The sequence below is a fragment of the Medicago sativa genome, chromosome 6 (genome assembly GCF_051527215.1).
Source record: "Medicago sativa cultivar Bolivia chromosome 6, Bolivia_mono, whole genome shotgun sequence".
In the NCBI taxonomy this organism is placed as follows: Eukaryota; Viridiplantae; Streptophyta; class Magnoliopsida; order Fabales; family Fabaceae; genus Medicago; species Medicago sativa.
In genome coordinates, this window is record NC_140754.1 from 31,978,602 (window position 1) to 32,000,097 (window position 21,496).

The 21,496-nt window shown below is 38.2% G+C and overlaps 1 protein-coding gene across 1 annotated transcript; it reads right to left on the reverse strand.

The window, feature by feature from the left end:
- Positions 1-781: 781 nt before the first annotated feature.
- Positions 782-4,627, reverse strand: LOC146914557 (receptor-like protein EIX2). The gene is made up of 2 exons (XM_085717397.1): positions 1,446-4,627; positions 782-1,153 (listed from the first exon to the last, which is right to left on the reverse strand). The coding sequence occupies exon 1, from the start codon at positions 4,620-4,622 to the stop codon at positions 1,449-1,451; it is 3,174 nt and encodes a 1,057-aa protein (XP_085573523.1). The 5' UTR covers positions 4,623-4,627; the 3' UTR covers positions 782-1,153; positions 1,446-1,448.
- Positions 4,628-21,496: the final 16,869 nt, after the last annotated feature.

Sequence of the window (21,496 nt, forward strand, 5' to 3'; positions counted from 1 at the left end):
ACGCTTCTACAGTCAATAGATAACTTTTCGGGACATTTGAATCAGTATTCTTGTTAATGAATGAGTTCAGCATGCGTAGCAATATCTGAATGGCATTGCATTGTGTTTTTGAGTAGCGGCCAAATAGTAGCTGCTTCTACAGTCAAAAGCATGGTGTAGCAGTATTTTACGCAAAACTTCTGGTTATGTTTTTTTGGTTTCATCATTGCAGTATGTGAAAAGTTTATGCCCTGACTATTCAAATCAATATTCCGAGATGAAACTTTAAATGGATTTTTTATTTTAATTTGGAGACACAAAGGCTAGTCCTGAATCCTGGTCAGAATCAGTTTCACTCCATTCAAGACATTCTTCCTGTTCTTTCTGTCATTCCTGAGGTAAATCTATGTTACTGAACCATTTTCATAAACAATTTCACATTTTGATATTCTTTATTTCTTCTGATGTATGACTATATATATATCATCTTCCAGCAGCAATTACTTCAACTGCCAGCTAACTTGGTTCGAAAGCTAATATCCTGCGCTGCTGCGAGAACTATTAGGAGGGTGTTTTTTTTATTTTCTTTTTACTTCTCGGTAAGATAATTGTATAACATTAAGAACCTATGACTTAAATTTTCATATTTTTTTAAATTAAATTATTAGTCTTAATTGATTTTTATAGACGAATATACTTCTAAGTAGAATGCATGAGAAAAACGACACATGTGTTGTTTACTTGTAGAATACTTCATCAATGTTTATTGCAAGTTGCAACTCAATTACAGAGAATGCAAAGGTATTGCAAGTTGCAACTCAATTCAACAAGAGACTATTACATAAAAGATAAATGACATAACCACATATTACAAATAGACACCCCAACAATCTATTTTCTAGAAGATAGTTCCTCTTCGGCCATCAACATCTCTCAATTTGTTCGGATTACACAATCCGGATTGTATAATCAAGACAAATCAAGTGTTTTGAGATATGTTGTGAGGGAGGAGAAATCATCTACTAGAGTAACAAAGCAAATAATTCACAAACCATTCATAAAAGAAAAGAAACCATTCATCTTCCTAGAGCAGGTCTTTGACTGAACACCTTAATCTGAGATTCTGAGATCCACCACCGATGCATTATCGAGTACCCTTTAGCGAAGATGCCCCCTATATAATAGTTTAAGTGTTAACCTCTTTAGATATAATCTAAAATATAAATTTTTAGAAAACATCAAACGCAATATCAAGAGAGTAAGATAAAATTCCTTTGAACTCTTCAAAATTACTAAGTAGTAAGAACACATTATTCAAAAAACTGTAGAGACTACAAATGAACAGTATTTCAATAGAAATGATAAGTACAAAATATATTTTTAGATAATATAATGATACATTATGATGACTATTTGATGTTTAATGCAAGTATATATGAGAGCGCAAAAAGTTAAAGTATTATTACCAGTTAGCCTCTAAGCCACCTTATGCATTTAACGTAAATATTATCCGCTAAATTGTTCATGAACTTGAAATAAGCATGTCTCCAAGTGCGCTTGATTAGGATTGAGCCAAATACTCCCCAGAAGCCTATAATAAATCCAAATGTCAGACTGATGTAAAATCCACGATTGAGAAGCAAATCTTCATCGTCTTGAACTTCATCTTTCGGTTCATGTGGTGGCTCCCCCTGAGCACACAATTTTACAAGTGGTGGTCCACAAAGATCAAGATTATCTTCGTAAAAGGAGGCATTGAAACTTTGTAGTTGTGTACTCGTTGGAATTTCTCCAGATAATTGATTATGTGACAAATCTAGCACACTAAGACGGTCTATGTGAGATAGACTGGGAGGAATTGACGCAAGCAACTTGTTTCGTGACAAATCAAGAAAGTCAAGTGATGTTAGCTTTCCAATATTTGAAGGAATTTTCCCTATGAAGTTGTTTCTTGATAAATTCAATGAGACCAATTGAATCAAATTTGCTATTTCAGGTGGAATCTCTCCTGAAAAGTGATTGCTTGAGAGATCTATGCTTTTTAGAAGAAACAATTCATTGTTGTTGAACAGTTGTTCTACACCTTTCCATGTCAACAATGCACTCAATTTATAGTCTTCAAGAATAGACTTAGCTCCTTCGATGATAAAATAAGAATGACCGGTAAAACCATGTTCTGAAACTTTTTCAGTCATTGAAGTGAAATTTTTAAAGCATTTCGGAATCTGCCCAGAGAGATTGTTCAATGAGAGATCAAAGAGTTGAATATTTTGTAGATGGCAAAGTTCAAATGGTAAACTTCCAAAGAAATGATTCTGTTGTAGGCTTAAAACTTGTAGATCTTTTAATTCACTTCCAATCCAATAAGGGATGTGTCCATGTAATCTATTTTCTCTCAAATCAAGCATTACTAACTTTGTGCAGTTCTTTAAGGAGAAAGGGATCTCCTCCATTAAATTGTTGTTCCTCAACATTAATGCTTGCAGTTCTACAAGTGATCCCATTGAAGAAGGAATCTTCCCTGAAAAATTGTTGTGGCTCAAATCTACATAAGCTAATGATTTGAAATTGCTCCAACAGTCTGGAATTCGTCCAGATAATTGATTATTCGAAAGGTCAAACTGGCATGACATTGCATCTATAGCATTTGAACATAGGAATGGAAGAGAATCAGTGAATTTATTTTTGGACAAATCAATAACTGTAGAACCTTGTAGAAATGGTGGAATGGCCCCTTCAAATTCATTTGATGAAAAATCTAAAAAAGAACAACGATTTTTGACTTGAAGATTTGAAATTGATCCTTTGAGATGATTGTTTGAAATGTTTATGCTTTTGCACTCTTGTGATGATAGTTTAGCCCAAAACCACACTGGAACATTATCTGAAATTCCAGCATTCGAAATATCAAGATTCTGCAGGTATTTTTGTGTCTGAATCCATTTAGGAAATGTAGGACCAAGTTTGCATGATCTCAATCTTATATTATGCAGTTGAAAAGGCGGGACCCAGTTTTCGGTAAATCTCAATGCTAGTGAGTTGTCAGACAAACATAAATATCTTAACATTGACATACCAGAAAAATGAAAGTCAGAGATCACACCAGTCAAAGAGTTTGAATCCAAACTCAGTGTGCTTAGTTTAGTTGGAAATCGAATATCTTCAACTACCTTTCCATTTACCTTATTTTTAGAAATATCGAATATTTCCAAAAATGAGAATATTGAGAGATCAGGTAGTGTGCCATTGATTTGATTACTTCTTAGATCTAATTTTTGGAGTGAGTATCTTGCACATCTAGATAAGTGATGGATTGTTACTTGAAGCTCACCACTGAATCTGTTATCGGACAGTTCCAATGATTTCAACTTACATGCATTCATCCAAAACGATTTTGGAATTACCCCTTCTAAATAGTTTGATGCAACGGATAACTGTTCCAGTTGAAATGGCAGGCTACTACCTTCATGAATATTTCCACTTAGTTGATTATAATTTAGATCTAATGTTTTCAATGATGTGAATATAGAAAGGTCGGGTATTGTTCCAGTGATTCCATTAGAACTGAGGTCTAACACTTGAAGTGAGTTTCTAACACAACCACTAGACAAATTGTGAATAATTGATTGAAGGTCTTCAATTAAGTAGTTATCGTTCAGATATAAAGAACGTAAGGTGCATACATTCATGAAAGATTTAAACGCCCCACCCTTCAATCTATTTAATGACAGGTCAAGTTCAACGAGATTGGAACTTATGTTTGACACCCATTGAAATATCATGAATGATGTGAACTTGTTATCAGATAATCTCAGTTTTTTCAATTTTGGAAGTCTGGAGGAAAAATGATTTGACAGGGGATCCACTATCTGGTTCCAACTAAGGTCAAGCTCAACAATATTGGGACTTGTGTTTGACACCCACTGGAATATCAAAGATGACGCAAAGTTGTTCCAAGAGAGATCAAGGATAGAAAGAGAAGTGGAAAAGTTGAACTTGGATTGACTCAAGGAATGGATAAAATGATCAGAAAGGCTACAATTATATAAACTTAGTTCTCCCAGTTTTGGTAACTTACCAACCATTTGAAACCAACTATTGGATTTATTAAGATTAGATATTGACCACATGTGAAGATGGGTTAAAGAAGTAAGATTAGACAACCACTGACCTCCACTGTGATCCTTGTTGTCAATTGTCAGAGCACTATCATCGTACACTGTTCCAAGATAAAGCTCTTGTAGGTTCGTAAGCTTTCCAAGTTGAGATGGTATTTTTCCAACGAAATAATTTTGAAGGAGATCCAAATACTGCAAGTTGGAGAGATTTCTAAGTTGAGATGGAATGCTTCCTTCCAAGTCATTGTAGCTGAGATCAAGAAATTGCAAGTTGGAGAGATCTCCAAGTCGATGAGGAATCACACCATCTAGATGATTGATGGAAAGATTCAAGTATTTCAAATGTGAAAGAGACTCAAGTTGAATAGGAATTTGTCCTCCAAAACCACAAAATGAAAGATCAAGGTATCTTAGGTTTCTTAGAGATCCAATGAAACCTGGGATATAACTTTCTTCAAAATTATTTCCGCTAAGGTTCAAATATTGTAATTGTTGCAACTCCATCAGTGACTTCCTCAAAACCATAGTAACCAAAATAGTAATCAAAATCATGAACATAAACCTGAATATGATGATTATAATTACCATGAAGGTCGCGCATAAGTACATGGCCAGTGAGGTTGCTGCAAACAATTCCATACCATTGGCAGCAATCTTCCGTTATCCAAGATGACAACATGCCATACTCATCAATAAGGCCAGCCTTATTGATCTCCTATTAGAAAAACAAGGTCTGATTGCAACACCAAAAATATGAGAAATATTGTTTGAATCAATTTAAAACAAAATGGATTCATCATTGACATTGTGGTAATGACAAGTTATGTATCAAGATATATTTGTAATTTGATTGATTGTTGTGTGTTGTTACATTCCCAATAGCTGAATTTATAGTATATTGTAGCCAAGAGCCATTAGAAAGAAAGAAAAAAGAGTAAAGATAACGTGGAAAACTTTTCAATCATAACAAAAAATTTCTCCCTTTGTTTTTTTTTTTATTGGCAGATCTCAGTAATTAGTTGTTATAATAGTATTGTTTTTACGTCATCAATTTTTTTTTGGTACAATTCGTCATCAAATTTAAATCTCCTCTCTTTAGCTACACCTATTTCTTTGTTTGGGTGATTTGACAAGAAATAAATGATAGAATCTTTAATAATAAGGCAAAATCTATGCCTCACTTGTTGGATAAGATAAGTATTTATTAATTTAATGGTTGAAGAAAAATGTTGTAAACGTTTCTATTGAGTTATTTGGATGATGGCAACATCCTTTAGATTGCTTGGATGCTGGTTAGATGTTTTTATTTTTCCTCTTCTTTTTGTTGAAGTGTTATATTTAAACTTTGTTGCTCTTTTTTGAAACACTTTGTATTGAGAGGAGCATCTTTTATCGTTTAATATAAGTTCTATTTTGGCTCGTTCAAAAGAAAAAACATAGTGGTCCTCGTGAGCTTAACTTAGTTGGTATAGACAATGCATAAAAAATATGCAAGGTTTGGGGTTCGAACCCCGGCCACCACCAAATAAAAAAAAAAAAAAAAAACATAGTGGGCAGGGACCGCAGGGTAGCCCGCACACCGATTATATAGTGGGCAGGGACCGCAGGGTAGCCCGCACACCGATTATGATCTAATTTTTCATAACCATATTTTTTTTAATATTTTGTTAAAAAATAGATATGCAAAACCATAATCATCTGGTTTTTTTTTTATTTTTGAAGAAATAATCATCTGGTTGGCACTTGAAAAAACTGTTAATTGACTTGAGGGGACATAAATCAAACTTAGGCAACAAAGAAATAAAGAGAACCTTCCACCTATCTAAGAAAGTGATTTTGTAAAGAACGATAGAGAATGTTTGCGATTAAATTAATTTTAAGAATATTATAACAACACTAAAAGTATTTGAAGAATTTATATATTTAAAAACATTCAAAATTTTCATACAACACTTTTTTTGAGTATTTTTTTTTTTTTGGTAGTGAGTTTTTAATGTGTGTTTTTAATAAAAGACAGTTATATGACCATTTTATAGTAGATTTGTACAAAACAACTGGGAAAAGTATTCTCTAGGCTTTCATTATTTTTTCCAATATTTTAGGTTGTGTTTGGTAACACAAATAAGCTAGCTTATAGCTTATTGGACTAGCTTATAAGCTTGTTTGATGAAAATGTGATGTGTTTGGTAACAAGCTTTTCTCACGAGCTTATAGCTTTTTTTGAAAAGCTATTTCAAGTAGCTTTTTATCTTATAGCTGATAGTTTTTTACAATTTCTTCCATTTTTAACCTTTAATATTATTTTTTATAAAAATAAATTGCCGACTAAAAAGGAAAAAACTGCCCACGTTCCTTTTTTTTGTTGTTGTAGAAAACTGCGCACTTAGTTACCACTCTATTATTCATTTTTCTTTAATTCTCTTTTTTTTTGGTTGATTTTTATATTTTTAACTCTAGTTCTTTTTTTGAACAAATCAAAATGGAATTATATTACGAAACCAACGATGTTAAACCCCGCACAAGATGTGCGAAAGGAGAAACACCGAAGAATATTTACAAAGTTTTGATGCCAACAACAAAGCACCAACCAAAACAAAAACAATTACAAAATGACACCCATACAAGGAATGGGGTGATTCCACCAATCATGGTAAGAATAAGCAAAAGCCACCTGTTTAGACCGCAACCATAAGAAAGAATTACGCTTAACTATTTCTATAAGATTTAGAGGATTGGAAACGGTATTTTGGAAAACCCGATTATTCCTTTCCTTCCAAATCACCCAGACAGTAGCAAACCAAATAATCCTGAAAAATAACTGAGTAAAAAGAGGCATTCCCGCCATCTTAGTGAACTGAATAAAGTGATGTCGAAGTTCACCAGCATGCACATAAGAAATACCTAACCAATTGCAGACAAGTGCCCACACATTGCCAACCATGGTGCAATGAAGAAAGAGATGCTCCGCCGACTCACTGTGACCATACCCAAACACACAAGCCTTGTCAGCAGAAGATAAAACTCCCCGATGCTCCAAGTTGTCTTTAGTTGGAATGCGATTATGAAGGAGGCGCCAAACCAACAAAGAGACCTTCGAGCGAATACACTTGTGCCAAACGTCGTCAACAGTAGACCTGTCCACCATGGCGCCAGTACATGTCAGGAAGGTATAAGCTCCCTTCACCGAGTAGCCATGAATGGGATCTAACAGCCACCGCCATTTGTCGTGAACATTATCCTGCAAAATAACGTTATGTAATAATAAAGAGCACTCCCTCAAAGAATCCTCCTCCCATGCAAACAATCGACGTCTCCACTCCCACGCCCCACCATCAACCCCCCAACCACGACCCTCCATCTCCCTCACCGTACTCTCCTTTTCCACCGCCAAATCAAAAAGGCGAGGAAATTTCAACCGCAACGGAATATCCCCTAACCAAGTATCATGCCAAAATAAAGTATTTCGCCCTCACCTACCACCCTCCTCACATTATTTTCGATCCAGTTCCCCACCCCCACACCTACCCCTTCACGGATTTGGCATACCATTTTCCACCATGTCGACGATAGTCTAGCCCCCTCCCTAATACGACCACCCTCTTCACCATAACACGCTTTCAACACACGATACCACAACCCCTCTCTCTCCGTCAACATTCGGCAACACCATTTACCCAACAACGAAACATTAAAAGCTCCCATCCTCCTAACCCCCAACCCCCCATCCTCCTTAGGTGAACAAATCAAATCCCATTTAATCTAGGCTATTTTTCTATTCTCCTCACCACCCCCCACCCCCCCCCCCCCCCCCCCCAAAAAAAAAAAACTTTTAAAAATAGATTCAATAGAAGAAATTATACCTACAGGGGCTTTAAAAAAGGAAAGAAAGTAAACCGGAAGAGAGGACAGGACAACTTTCAGAAGAACCAGACGGCCACCAAAAGAAAGAAATTTGTTGTTCCATGACGACAGGCGACCCACAATACGATCAATAACAAGTTTCCAAAAGCTCAATTTTCGTGGGTCCCCACCAATGGGAACACCTAGATAAACAAAGGGAATATTACCTCTCCGACAATTCATCACAGACGCGGCCTCCGCCAACCAAGAGTCAGAAATATTCACTCCCGTCAACATACTTTTGTGGAAATTCACTTTGAGTCCTGATATATCCTCAAACAGAAGCAAAACCGCCCTCATAGTTCGCACATTGAGCCAACTTTTTTCACCAATAATAAGAGTGTCGTCCGCAAACTGTAGGTGTGTTAGGCGAACATCACTCCCACTTCCAACCCCAAAACCGTGATACTTGTCTGCTTCCACCACCGCATTCATCAAAATATTAAATCCTTCACCCGCCAATAAAAATAAAAAAGGCGACAAAGGGTCCCCTTGACGAAGACCACGCTTAATTGGAAACTCCTCCGTCGGGCTCCCGTTGACAAGGACCGACGCCATAGCAGTCCCGATACACTCATTAATCCATTTTCTCCAAAGGGTTGGAAAGTTCATATTCACCATGACCGCATCAAGATAATTCAAATCAACCGAATCATATGCCTTTTCGAAATCAACTTTAAACATAAGAAGCTCCTTATTAGTTCGTCTAGCCTCATCAACAACCTCATTGGCTATTAGAATATCATCTAAGATTTGTTTCCCTCTGACAAACGCCGACTGAGAATCTGAGATCACACTTCCAATGACTGAACGAAGACGATTTGCTAAAACTTTTGCTAGCACCTTATACATGCACCCCACCAATGATATTGGTCGAAAGTCATTAAGACGTTGGGGACTCTGAATCTTAGGGATCAAAGCTATAAACGTTGAATTAATTCCTTTTGACAGTTTACCGTTACGATGAAATTCCGTCTGAAAAGACATAAAATCCTCCTTTAAAATATCCAAATTTTTTTGATGAAGTCAAAACTTATACCATCCGGTATCGGGCACTTAAAACCATCACAATCCCACACTGCACACTTCACTTCTTCTAGCGAGAAAGGTTTTGTTAGATTGGCTGCTTCACCGTATGATAATTTTCGAAAATTAAGTCCCTCCATGCCTGGCCTAGCCTCACCTACGGCTTTGAAATGAGTTGAGAAGTGTTCAAAGACTGCTGCTCGAATATTTAGAACCCCTTCAACAGTATCCCGACTGACAGACAACAAATTAATAGAATTATGACGTCGTCGAGAAGACATCACACCATGAAAAAATTTGGAGTTTGCATCCCCTTCCTGTAACCAATTCAATCTAGATTTCTGCCAACTGATACTTGTTTGAGCCCGAGCCAATGAATGAAGATTAATAGATAAATCAAGAAGCTCCGCTATCTCATCATCATGAAGCACTGATAACTCTCCTTTCTCATCTAAAACAGACATACGATTTTTTACTGACTCAATCTTGCCAGTCAAATTCTGAGAGTGTTGTTGATGCCACACCTTTAAACTTAATTTAATCAATTTCAATTTCTTTCGTAACACAAAACCGCTCCAACCAGTAATATTGAAAGAGGCCCAAGTATTGCGGACATAATCTTCATACCCTGGAAAGTCAGCCCAACACTTAAGCATGCGCAACGGCCTCGGTCCCCAATTGACTTCATCAAAATGTAACATTAACGGAACATGATCGGAGAGACCCCGTTGATAAGCAACTTGAATGCAATTCGGCCAAACGTCACACCACTTTTCAGACAGTAAAAACCGATCCAATCTACTCATGGTCACACCATCCCCGCGGAACCAAGTAAACAAACGACCACAAATAGGCAAGTCAATCAACAGGTTGTCAGCAATGAAAGTATTAAAAAAGTCTGCATCCACCTGTCTGAAGACAGAGCCCCTACCCTTTTTCTCCTCAGAATTACGAATAGAATTGAAGTCTCCACAGACACATAGGCAAACATCATGAAAATTAGCAATAATTGGCGTCAATGTGTCCCACAAATTTTTCTTAGCCGTCGAATCACAGGGAGCATACACATTCATAATAACAAAATCCTCCGCCGAATGAATAACGGTGCCTTTAATGACTAGAACATGCCCAAAATTCATAGAAGACCAAACATTAACACAAGATGAATCCCACACAGTCACCAACCCTCCAGAAGCCCCCACCGACGGTTGGTAGGAATAACCACAAGGGCCATCGCCCCACAAAGATTTTATTACATAATCATCCACACTTAACTTGGACTCCTGAATACACAAAACAAAAGGATTTTTTTCCGTAACTAGCCTCCTCACCTCCACCCTCTTCTCACCACCTCCTAACCCCTTAACATTATAAGATATCACTTTCATCGATACCACACCCACCCTACCGCCACCAACCCAAACCTACTCAACAACCAGCCCCATTACCGTCACACAACAAAGCACCCTCGTTACCCACCTCAACACCACTAGTAGCCCGCCATCCTTTTCTACCCTCCTTTGTCAATAAATTAAAACTATTAGAAGTATCACACTTGAAACTCACCCCGACAGCCTTACCAATATCCCGCACATCATCCGCCTTTGCATTCGGTTTTCCATTTAAAACAACCCAATTTTCCCAATCTTTATTAACTGAAGAAGATGAATTTTTTGATGAGTCAGAGGTTACCTTTCCAGTGTCAGAAGAGATATGTTTACCTTTGCGAATCTTTCTTGATTTATCATGCTTTCTCAATATTTTTAAAATCTCTTTCCGATCATTTGCAGGCATCCGTGCTACTCGTTTAATAAAACCAACAGACCGCTTAGTAACTCCTTCCTTTTTTTGCTTCGGTAATAAACTTGCAGACACATCACAAGATTGCTCTTTAAACACATCCTTCACCATAACTTTTTCAGCACTAACAGTAGGAGAAAGAACGGTACCCTTTTTGTTAAAAGTAGGTAAAGTAGACAACCATTCTAAATTCCAAGGCACCGTCCCAAATGTCTTAGGCTGCTGTTGTGTTTCAAAGCGTGTAGAAGCTTCTTCCAGAGGTACAGCTGCGTGCTTAATAGGCTGCACTATTGTTTTTAATTGCTTTAAAGATTCTGTACCATCAGCCTTCAAGTCACACTTAATTGCTGGAGCAATATCTTTTTGTTGCTTAGACATATTACCCTCCTTTTTGTGAGTATCATGCTGTCCCCATTCATTCTTCAAGTCATCAACCAACTCATCCAACTCCCATTCACCTTGTACCTCTTCAAAACCATCAACATCGATTTGTGGTGATACTGTCTCCGTTCCATGGTCAATTACCTCTTCAGACATAAAAGCATCTTCCCCAAGACAACAACCCCACTCCTCCACTAGCTTTACTACATACTTGCTTCCATCTATAAGGAATTCTGCAGACGTATTCACTATTTCTAAATTAGGTGTCGAAATAAGAATACGGGCAAAATCAAGACGGGCCTTTTCATCTGTGCAATCATCTGCGCGAATAAACCTTCCGGTACTAGATACACATAACCGGAAGAACTCATCATTCCATGCATGAATTGGCACCCCATAAATACGTACCCAAGCACCACGCTCATAACGGACATCCGAATCAAACCACTTTTGAAGATTTCCAAACAACATTCCAAAAAAGTGCAGTGCATCATTAAAAACATTCTAAATATTACCACCATCCGAACAATGAAGAAACACTCTTTCCCCTCCCATGGGAGTAACAACCACGTTAGAGAAACCAGCATCCTCCACCCGATGTTGCAAGGCCAATGCCGAGTCCTCCATTAACACCGATGCTACCATGCCATTATTTGCCCATGAACGATCAGCCTCAAGTGTTTTAAAAATTGGAATAAACTGATTCTTGTCTGTCTGTTTCGGCTTCCCTTTCCCCTCCACCGGTCTGTCCTTCCTCACCACTGTATGAACAACCTGCTGCCTTCCCCCATCACCCTTATCACCCACCACCTTCACATCTGCCATCTTCCCTTTGCCCACCATTCCGTCGTCCGTAACAGTCACACCCTCACCCTCCCTTCGAAGCTTCTTCTCCTTCTGTAACACCCATACCAGACGTATCTAGAAAGTCTAGTACGTGCGTTAAGTTTAGTACTGGATACATTAAAATACGCAACAATAAAATTACGAATGAATATTATTTACAACAACATGCGTTCGTACAAAATATACTACACATCTTTTCTAAAGTATAATAAAATACATCCTCGAAATCCATAACATCCTACTGCGGGTACGAACGATCACTTGTTGAAACGTCCATTCGGCTACTAGCTTGCCATCCAACCTGTTTATCTGAAACAAATAAGGATTGGGATGAGACATAATGTCTCAGTGAGTTCCACCTAACCCTAGGCTATAGGCAACCACGGGGGAAACCTACGGTCACCACATGTCTACAATACAACCTGCCGGTTGATTATACGTGTGTGGGGACTTGCTTTCTTAGACGGCCGTGCTTGCTAGGGCCGTCTTTATATTCTTAACTTGTTATAGGCTTCTCTTCTATACGTGCCATGGCGGTTAAGGGAAAACTAAAACCGCAATGCTAAGAATACACTCTATGCATCTAGGCTTAAGCTTGCCATAATCATGACACGATTCCAAACCGGACGATTAGGGGAAACCTAAGATCCTCACCGGCATATCTTTCTTTACTTGCTTCTACTTGCTTAATATGTTGTATCTACAACATATCATCTCTTATCACCTAAGTGATTCTTGCTATATTATTACTTCTTGACGAACTACGCCAAGTCTCTACTTGTTCTTGACGATCTACGTCAAGGCTCTATGACATAACATATACATGAATAATAAATATGCATAGTCAGCTTCATTGATTATGATAGCGTGTAACAAACATCTTATCTGAGTTCATTTTACGGATTAGTTCCGAGTGGAGTAACCCCGGAAGTTCATCCCTTACTACCGGTGAAAATGCTTTGCAATAGCGCACCGGACTCCCTTAGTGAACGTGCGGGTCCCTTGCGGCTTACCCCATTCCCCTAGGAGAACCTTTTATATCCAACCTTGGAAGGTATATAAAAGACACGACACTTTAACTTAGTGAAATGCGGCTCCCTTTCGGCTTAACCATTCCCCTTGGGGAACCCCTTGAACCCAACCTTGGAAGGAATTCAAGAGACATGAAACTCTTATTATAATCTTGATCTTATGCATGTATGAAGGTTAGACCTAATCATACTATCTCTTTTACCTCGGATCCTTGAACGATCCCACTAGAGGTAAACTAAAGGCTTGCTTAACTTACTTTGTGAATGGATATGAAATCGATTCACGTCTTGCCATACTCGTAGGGCACTTGCTTCTTCAAGAAGATACTACTCTTAAAATATATATATGAAGGGCTTAACTTCACGTCTTATCATTCTAAGGATTCTTGCAAACTAGCTAGTTCTCGACGACTATGTCGAGGCTCTAGTTTTCCCTTGCTTACGAATAATTTGCTACCCGATTCATGACTTGAGTCTCTCGTGTACCATGCCTTACTAACATGCATAATACTTGCCTCTTTAACATAAGAATCTTGCTTTCCTTGATCTTCATTTAGGACCTTGGTTTGAGGGGTTTTCATTCGTAAAAAGTCACCACGGAGAAAACCGCGTCGCGAATCCCCATGCCTGCCTGAAGCGAGCAAAACAATGAGATTCCTCACTGTCTTACTCGCCTAGGCGAGTAGATTTGCTGGGGAGGCGAGTGGTAGCTCGCCGTGGCGAGTTGGGGGCGAGCAGGACCCCCCTTTCGGAGTTCTAGCTCGCCGTGGCGAGTAATAGCTCGCCGTGGCGAGTTAGGACAGTCCAGAACACTTAAAAATGGTATTTTTGACCCAAAAACCTCAAACCAAGTGTCTCTATGTGTTATAGAACATATTTGATCATTGGAAACTTATAAAACATTCATATGGCAAGAATTAACACGTATAGCATGCATGGCATATAAAGGGGGCAACTAGTCTAACACTTGAACCCTAGAATTTCATATTACTCATAATATACATACATGGCATAATCACAATCCCAAAGGGTGGGAAGTCTATCTATGGAACTCACCTAAACCAAGTTCTTGAAGCATCACCATGTGCCAAGCCCAATCATGCCAAAACCCTATCCTTGCTCCACTTGCTTCCTTTGTCCAAAACTTTCTATCTTGATGCTTTTCTTGCAATCTAAGACATCATGATACTTGATTGATCATGAAGAAACCATACTTGAACTTACTCACCAACAAACCCTAATTCTTGCTTCTTAGCTCATAGTTGTTTCTTGCTTGTTTCACCAACCCCATGAAGCATAATCAACATAAGTTCCCAAACCAACAATCTAAAGCCTCAACTTCTTGATCAAGATCAAACCCTATATTTTAGATCTCTTCTTGAAAGGCGGAAAGGAAAAATCAAAGAAGACCAAGCTTCCCCAAGTTAGAGGATCATGAAGGAACAAGAAAATATGCTTGGTATAGAAGGAGAATTAGAGAAGAATTGAAGAAAGAAAGAGAGAAGGGCGTGGGAGAAGAGAAGGAGAGAGAGAGAAACTCTTGCCAACATAGAAAGAAAGAGAAAAGGATAAGGGTTATGAGATATTTTCCTCCCAAAACAATATAAATATCCTTTCCACATGAATTTACCATTTTGCCCTTGCCTTGGACGTGTTTAAAACAACTCTGATATTTTTCCCGTATTATGCTGACATGTCATAAATTATTAACCATAAACTTACTTCCCATGAATTAATTCCTCTGGCATGATCACGGGTAATATTTCCATTAGCTGACGAGCGGGATGTTACACTCTACCCCCTTAAAGAAATTTCGTCCTCGAAATTTAGAGATCAACTACCAATCCTCATGATAAAAACTTATCATCTATGGTCTGAACCACTCATTTTCTAGTCATACATATTCAAAGGGTTCCTCGTATCAGGTCCTCATCTTGTTTCTTAACCCACATGCAACTGAACATAGCCTTCTTGATCTTAATATCACTTAAAATTTAGAGCTAACCGGTTACATTATGATTTATAATATTCCTTGCTACACACAGACTTGTCGTCTTGGACTCGTACTTTACCCGCTTAACATAAACCATTCATAAAAGGTATCTTAACATAAACATGAACACTCAGGATTTGCCCTTTTTAACTAGAATCCTACTGGAAACCAGGTTTGCCCTGCAGTGCTTACTTGCAACGTTTAAACATCCTTTCATGCATACATAATCTTATCGGGTAAACATATACTTCATGCATCAATTTACTTACTGTACCTTAAGACGCATGCCTCTCACATGCATTACTCATATAAATGGTTCCATGAATCTCTTATCTCTTTTCAGAGCCTTAGGAAATCTTCTGATTTCGTTGCAATCTCATTGCATCTTATCACACCCGTGCTAAGGGGTAACTCATATTGTTTGACATCAAGATGTGTAATTAACAATACCTTTCATCTGACAATTAATCACTAACATCGTGGTTCACACGCTCTTGAAACTTTCTAGCAAATCTACTTGCTCATACATCAAACATTGTTAACACATTTCCATGCATCCTGTAGGATATGGGCTTCATGCGAACATTGTCGTTTCCACAACGTGTGCATACTTTCAAGTGCCGTCTCTTGTTAAATGATAACGATACATGTTCTAGCATCTTTCTTGAAGAAATTTTCTTAAGCTCTGGTATTCGGGTTCTTGGAACGAATAAATACATGACCAAAAAGATTTGATCATTTCCAAAACTGAATTTGTAATGGTACCACAGAACCACCGGACGAGTTTCTATATTTTGAAAAAAGATTTAACAACTCGCCCAAACTTGTCCACGACAAGTTGGTCCTGAAGCTTGTACGTCTTAAGAGAGTTTACTTACGACGTATCTTATCAGTTTCGAAAATGTAAAATTCCATGAGTTTGAAAATAAGCATCGTTCCCAAGTTCCTTAATACCAAGATTAACTTTTAGAAGTTATAAATTCATAACTCGACATGTCTTAACAAGTATCGTTTCATTCAACAAGTAGTGCATACGAAAGTATGATCCTCTTTGAACAAAACTTGAGAGTCGCATCTCCCTACACTTATCATGCTTAAACTTCGAAGGTGGATTCTTCTTTTTAACCGATATACATACTCGCAATACCGCTCACATACTCGTAGGTAATCCTTGAACCTCTTGACATGAACTTGTTTCTCTTCTTAGGAACACTACCCTTGAATCTCCAAATAATCTTTTCAATTATTACTTGAACATTACTACCTGATCCGAATACTGATTATCATTCTTGTTACTTCGATCTTTACCTTGAATCTCATGAGAAAACCTTATGATTTCTTACATGTTTTCCAAATTCATCATTCATACATACTCTTATCACATCGAGAACTCTTCGCTTGCCTTACTATGCTTCTTGTTAAACTTGTGTTACCAACCGAAAATCTTCATGTTGATTCATACTTACTAAATTTCCATGTTCCGCGATTACCGTTTAACTTTTACGGCGCTACTCTGATTCCCACCGGTTGGCTTAAACCATTAATCTAATCTGTTAGAGCGTTTGAGACCTCAATTCATGCTTATCACTTGAATGTTTACTTCTTGAACTATCCTCAAAATCTTTCATGGTGCAACCAACATCTCAACCTTACACTTGTCTTGTAATTTCAAAACTTGTGATAACTTATCTTATGCTCATAATACTTGACTTGGGGGTAAACTTTACGTTCTTACTGGTTGCATTTACCTGCTGAGGTATACATAACATACTTGAACTTGTTTCCAAACAAACTCAAATCCCTATAACAACTCGTCTAGCACTTGAACATATCTTCTTGAACATCTAATCCTAGTAGCTTCGCATTCTCGCATACTATATTTTGCTTAATCACACCATTGCTTGCTCGTTAATTTTTCTTTTAAAGAAAAACTTCGTAAACTAACGCACGGGTTATTGACGTTGTTGATTTTCTACTATATAAATACTGTGCTTAGGCCCCGGTCATTGCTCTAAAATCATAGAACGAGTTGATAACACATACGTGCCATCAAACCTAAACTCTTATAAGTCTAGCTCGCTCTATGAGTGTCGAAGCAAACCGGTTCCTAGAAAATCTCGTAAATTTTCAAAATATCAACCTCAATCACCCATACGTGTAAATCTTTTAAAATTCTTTAAACTTTATAGTTCAACTTCATAATGAGCCTTAGCAAGTCATTTAAGCAAAACATAGGTTTGAGAGATACGTCATAATTCCACATAATCCGTATACCTCGGGATTTCTTATAACTTTGCACCGCTTTAACTTCTAACTTCATGTCTCATGCATAAAACATCTATGACTTTCCTTTTAAACGTCGGAACTTCTATACTCTTGATCTTGGCTTGTTCTTAACTCTTAAGACATAAACTTCCAAAGCTACCTTAAACCGTATCGATTTCATTGATGGTTGCCCATGCCTTTTTCCTTGAAAATCTTATGATATGATATGCATTCGTTACTTGATGTCATAAAAGATTTTTTTTTTTTCGTCACATAAAAGATTATGGTGAAGACATCTCCCCAATAGTCATTGCAAACCATAGGAACGAAATGGAAGATTTCATAAAAACGGAAAGTTTTGTCCCATGCTTGCTATTGGTGAGCTTCTCCAACTCTATTTTCCAAAAACATTCTTTACATGAAGTTTTTGTTCTCAAGTATACAATGTACATCATTCATTCCTATCATCGTGAAATATTCTATAACATATGCACGTCAACATCAACCTTTTCCGATACAATTCTTGACACATTGGAAATCAATGCCTTAATCCTGATAGCACAAATCTTTCTCTTAAATCCTTAACTTCGTTCACATATAATACTATTCCTGAGAGCCTGCTGACTCCGTCAACATACGTCGACTTCTAACTATCTTGTAACCTTATACTGACATTCCAAAATATCATAAACCCGTTCCAACAACCACTCCTTCCGAAATCTTTGGTCATGCTTAGATACATATATCCAACTTCTTCAATTACGGGTACATGAAGTATTGCTAACATCTTACCCGACATGGTCGGAACGTTCCTTCTTAACATATCTTACATTCCCGGAGGATTCACACTTCTACTTGATTAGTTCACCGGCCACCTTTTGGCACGATCGAACTTCTTCATCACATACTTCGTTCCTCCTGGGTCCTATTCAGCTCTCAGGCATCCGTTCTAATCGTTAAATGCTAAATTGAGTTGATCAGGCTCAACTAACATCAACAAATAGAACATTTACCCGGAACCCAATGGTCCCACTTCCTTTGTTGTAATTTAATGACCCAAGGCACGGTCTGAATCGACCTGCTCTGATACCAAATGTAACACCCATACCAGACGTATCTAGAAAGTCTAGTACGTGCGTTAAGTTTAGTACTGGATACATTAAAATATGCAACAATAAAATTACGAATGAATATTATTTACAACAACATGCGTTCGTACAAAATATACTACACATCTTTTCTAAAGTATAATAAAATACATCCTCGAAATCCATAACATCCTGCTGCGGGTACGAACGATCACTTGTTGAAACGTCCATTCGGCTACTAGCTTGCCATCCAACCTGTTTATCTGAAACAAATAAGGATTGGGATGAGACATAATGTCTCAGTGAGTTCCACCTAACCCTAGGCTATAGGCAACCACGGGGGAAACCTACGGTCACCACATGTCTACAATACAACCTGCCGGTTGATTATACGTGTGTGGGGACTTGCTTTCTTAGACGGCGGTGCTTGCTAGGGCCGTCTTTATATTCTTAACTTGTTATAGGCTTCTCTTCTATACGTGCCATGGCGGTTAAGGGAAAACTAAAACCGCAATGCTAAGAATACACTCTATGCATCTAGGCTTAAGCTTGCCATAATCATGACACGATTCTAAACCGGACGATTAGGGGAAACCTAAGATCCTCACCGGCATATCTTTCTTTACTTGCTTCTACTTGCTTAATATGTTGTATCTACAACATATCATCTCTTATCACCTAAGTGATTCTTGCTATATTATTACTTCTTGACGAACTACGCCAAGTCTCTACTTGTTCTTGACGATCTACGTCAAGGCTCTATGACATAACATATACATGAATAATAAATATGCATAGTCAGCTTCATTGATTATGATAGCGTGTAACAAACATCTTATCTGAGTTCATTTTACGGATTAGTTCCGAGTGGAGTAACCCCGGAAGTTCATCCCTTACTACCGGTGAAAATGCTTTGCAATAGCGCACCGGACTCCCTTAGTGAACGTGCGGGTCCCTTGCGGCTTACCCCATTCCCCTAGGAGAACCTTTTATATCCAACCTTGGAAGGTATATAAAAGACACGACACTTTAACTTAGTGAAATGCGGCTCCCTTTCGGCTTAACCATTCCCCTTGGGGAACCCCTTGAACCCAACCTTGGAAGGAATTCAAGAGACATGAAACTCTTATTATAATCTTGATCTTATGCATGTATGAAGGTTAGACCTAATCATACTATCTCTTTTACCTCGGATCCTTGAACGATCCCACTAGAGGTAAACTAAAGGCTTGCTTAACTTACTTTGTGAATGGATATGAAATCGATTCACGTCTTGCCATACTCGTAGGGCACTTGCTTCTTCAAGAAGATACTACTCTTAAAATATATATATGAAGGGCTTAACTTCACGTCTTATCATTCTAAGGATTCTTGCAAACTAGCTAGTTCTCGACGACTATGTCGAGGCTCTAGTTTTCCCTTGCTTACGAATAATTTGCTACCCGATTCATGACTTGAGTCTCTCGTGTACCATGCCTTACTAACATGCATAATACTTGCCTCTTTAACATAAGAATCTTGCTTTCCTTGATCTTCATTTAGGACCTTGGTTTGAGGGGTTTTCATTCGTAAAAAGTCACCACGGAGAAAACCGCGTCGCGAATCCCCATGCCTGCATGAAGCGAGCAAAACAATGAGATTCCTCACTGTCTTCCTCGCCTAGGCGAGTAGATTTGCTGGGGAGGCGAGTGGTAGCTCGCCGTGGCGAGTTGGGGGCGAGCAGGACCCCCCTTTCGGAGTTCTAGCTCGCCGTGGCGAGTAATAGCTCGCCGTGGCGAGTTAGGACAGTCCAGAACACTTAAAAATGGTATTTTTGACCCAAAAACCTCAAACCAAGTGTCTCTATGTGTTATAGAACATATTTGATCATTGGAAACTTATAAAACATTCATATGGCAAGAATTAACACGTATAGCATGCATGGCATATAAAGGGGGCAACTAGTCTAACACTTGAACCCTAGAATTTCATATTACTCATAATATACATACATGGCATAATCACAATCCCAAAGGGTGGGAAGTCTATCTATGGAACTCACCTAAACCAAGTTCTTGAAGCATCACCATGTGCCAAGCCCAATCATGCCAAAACCCTATCCTTGCTCCACTTGCTTCCTTTGTCCAAAACTTTCTATCTTGATGCTTTTCTTGCAATCTAAGACATCATGATACTTGATTGATCATGAAGAAACCATACTTGAACTTACTCACCAACAAACCCTAATTCTTGCTTCTTAGCTCATAGTTGTTTCTTGCTTGTTTCACCAACCCCATGAAGCATAATCAACATAAGTTCCCAAACCAACAATCTAAAGCCTCAACTTCTTGATCAAGATCAAACCCTATATTTTAGATCTCTTCTTGAAAGGCGGAAAGGAAAAATCAAAGAAGACCAAGCTTCCCCAAGTTAGAGGATCATGAAGGAACAAGAAAATATGCTTGGTATAGAAGGAGAATTAGAGAAGAATTGAAGAAAGAAAGAGAGAAGGGCGTGGGAGAAGAGAAGGAGAGAGAGAGAAACTCTTGCCAACATAGAAAGAAAGAGAAAAGGATAAGGGTTATGAGATATTTTCCTCCCAAAACAATATAAATATCCTTTCCACATGAATTTACCATTTTGCCCTTGACTTGGACGTGTTTAAAACAACTCTGATATTTTTCCCGTATTATGCTGACATGTCATAAATTATTAACCATAAACTTACTTCCCATGAATTAATTCCTCTGGCATGATCACGGGTAATATTTCCATTAGCTGACGAGCGGGATGTTACACCTTCCTTCCAACACCCACCACCGGGACCTCAACTCTCCCTACCGTTAAAGTTATACCTCCCTCACCCTTCTCCCTCAACTTCACATTCCCCCATCTCACTTTTTTGTCTCCCTCACTTGCTTTTAACTCAGCCGGCCTCCTCTTCACCTCCAACTCCCTCACAGGAACAATGGATGGAGAAACAGATATATCATTATGCGTGAAACGATCAAACCTGGCTTCACGCGGCCAAACTCGGTCTTGATCAATCCATACATTATTCAAAGCCTTAGATAATTTATCCTTATTCTT

Bases quoted from the DNA above. Each gene is read 5' to 3' on its own strand.
- LOC146914557 (XM_085717397.1), bottom strand. From the start codon at position 4,622: ATGGTTTTGAGGAAGTCACTGATGGAGTTGCAACAATTACAATATTTG.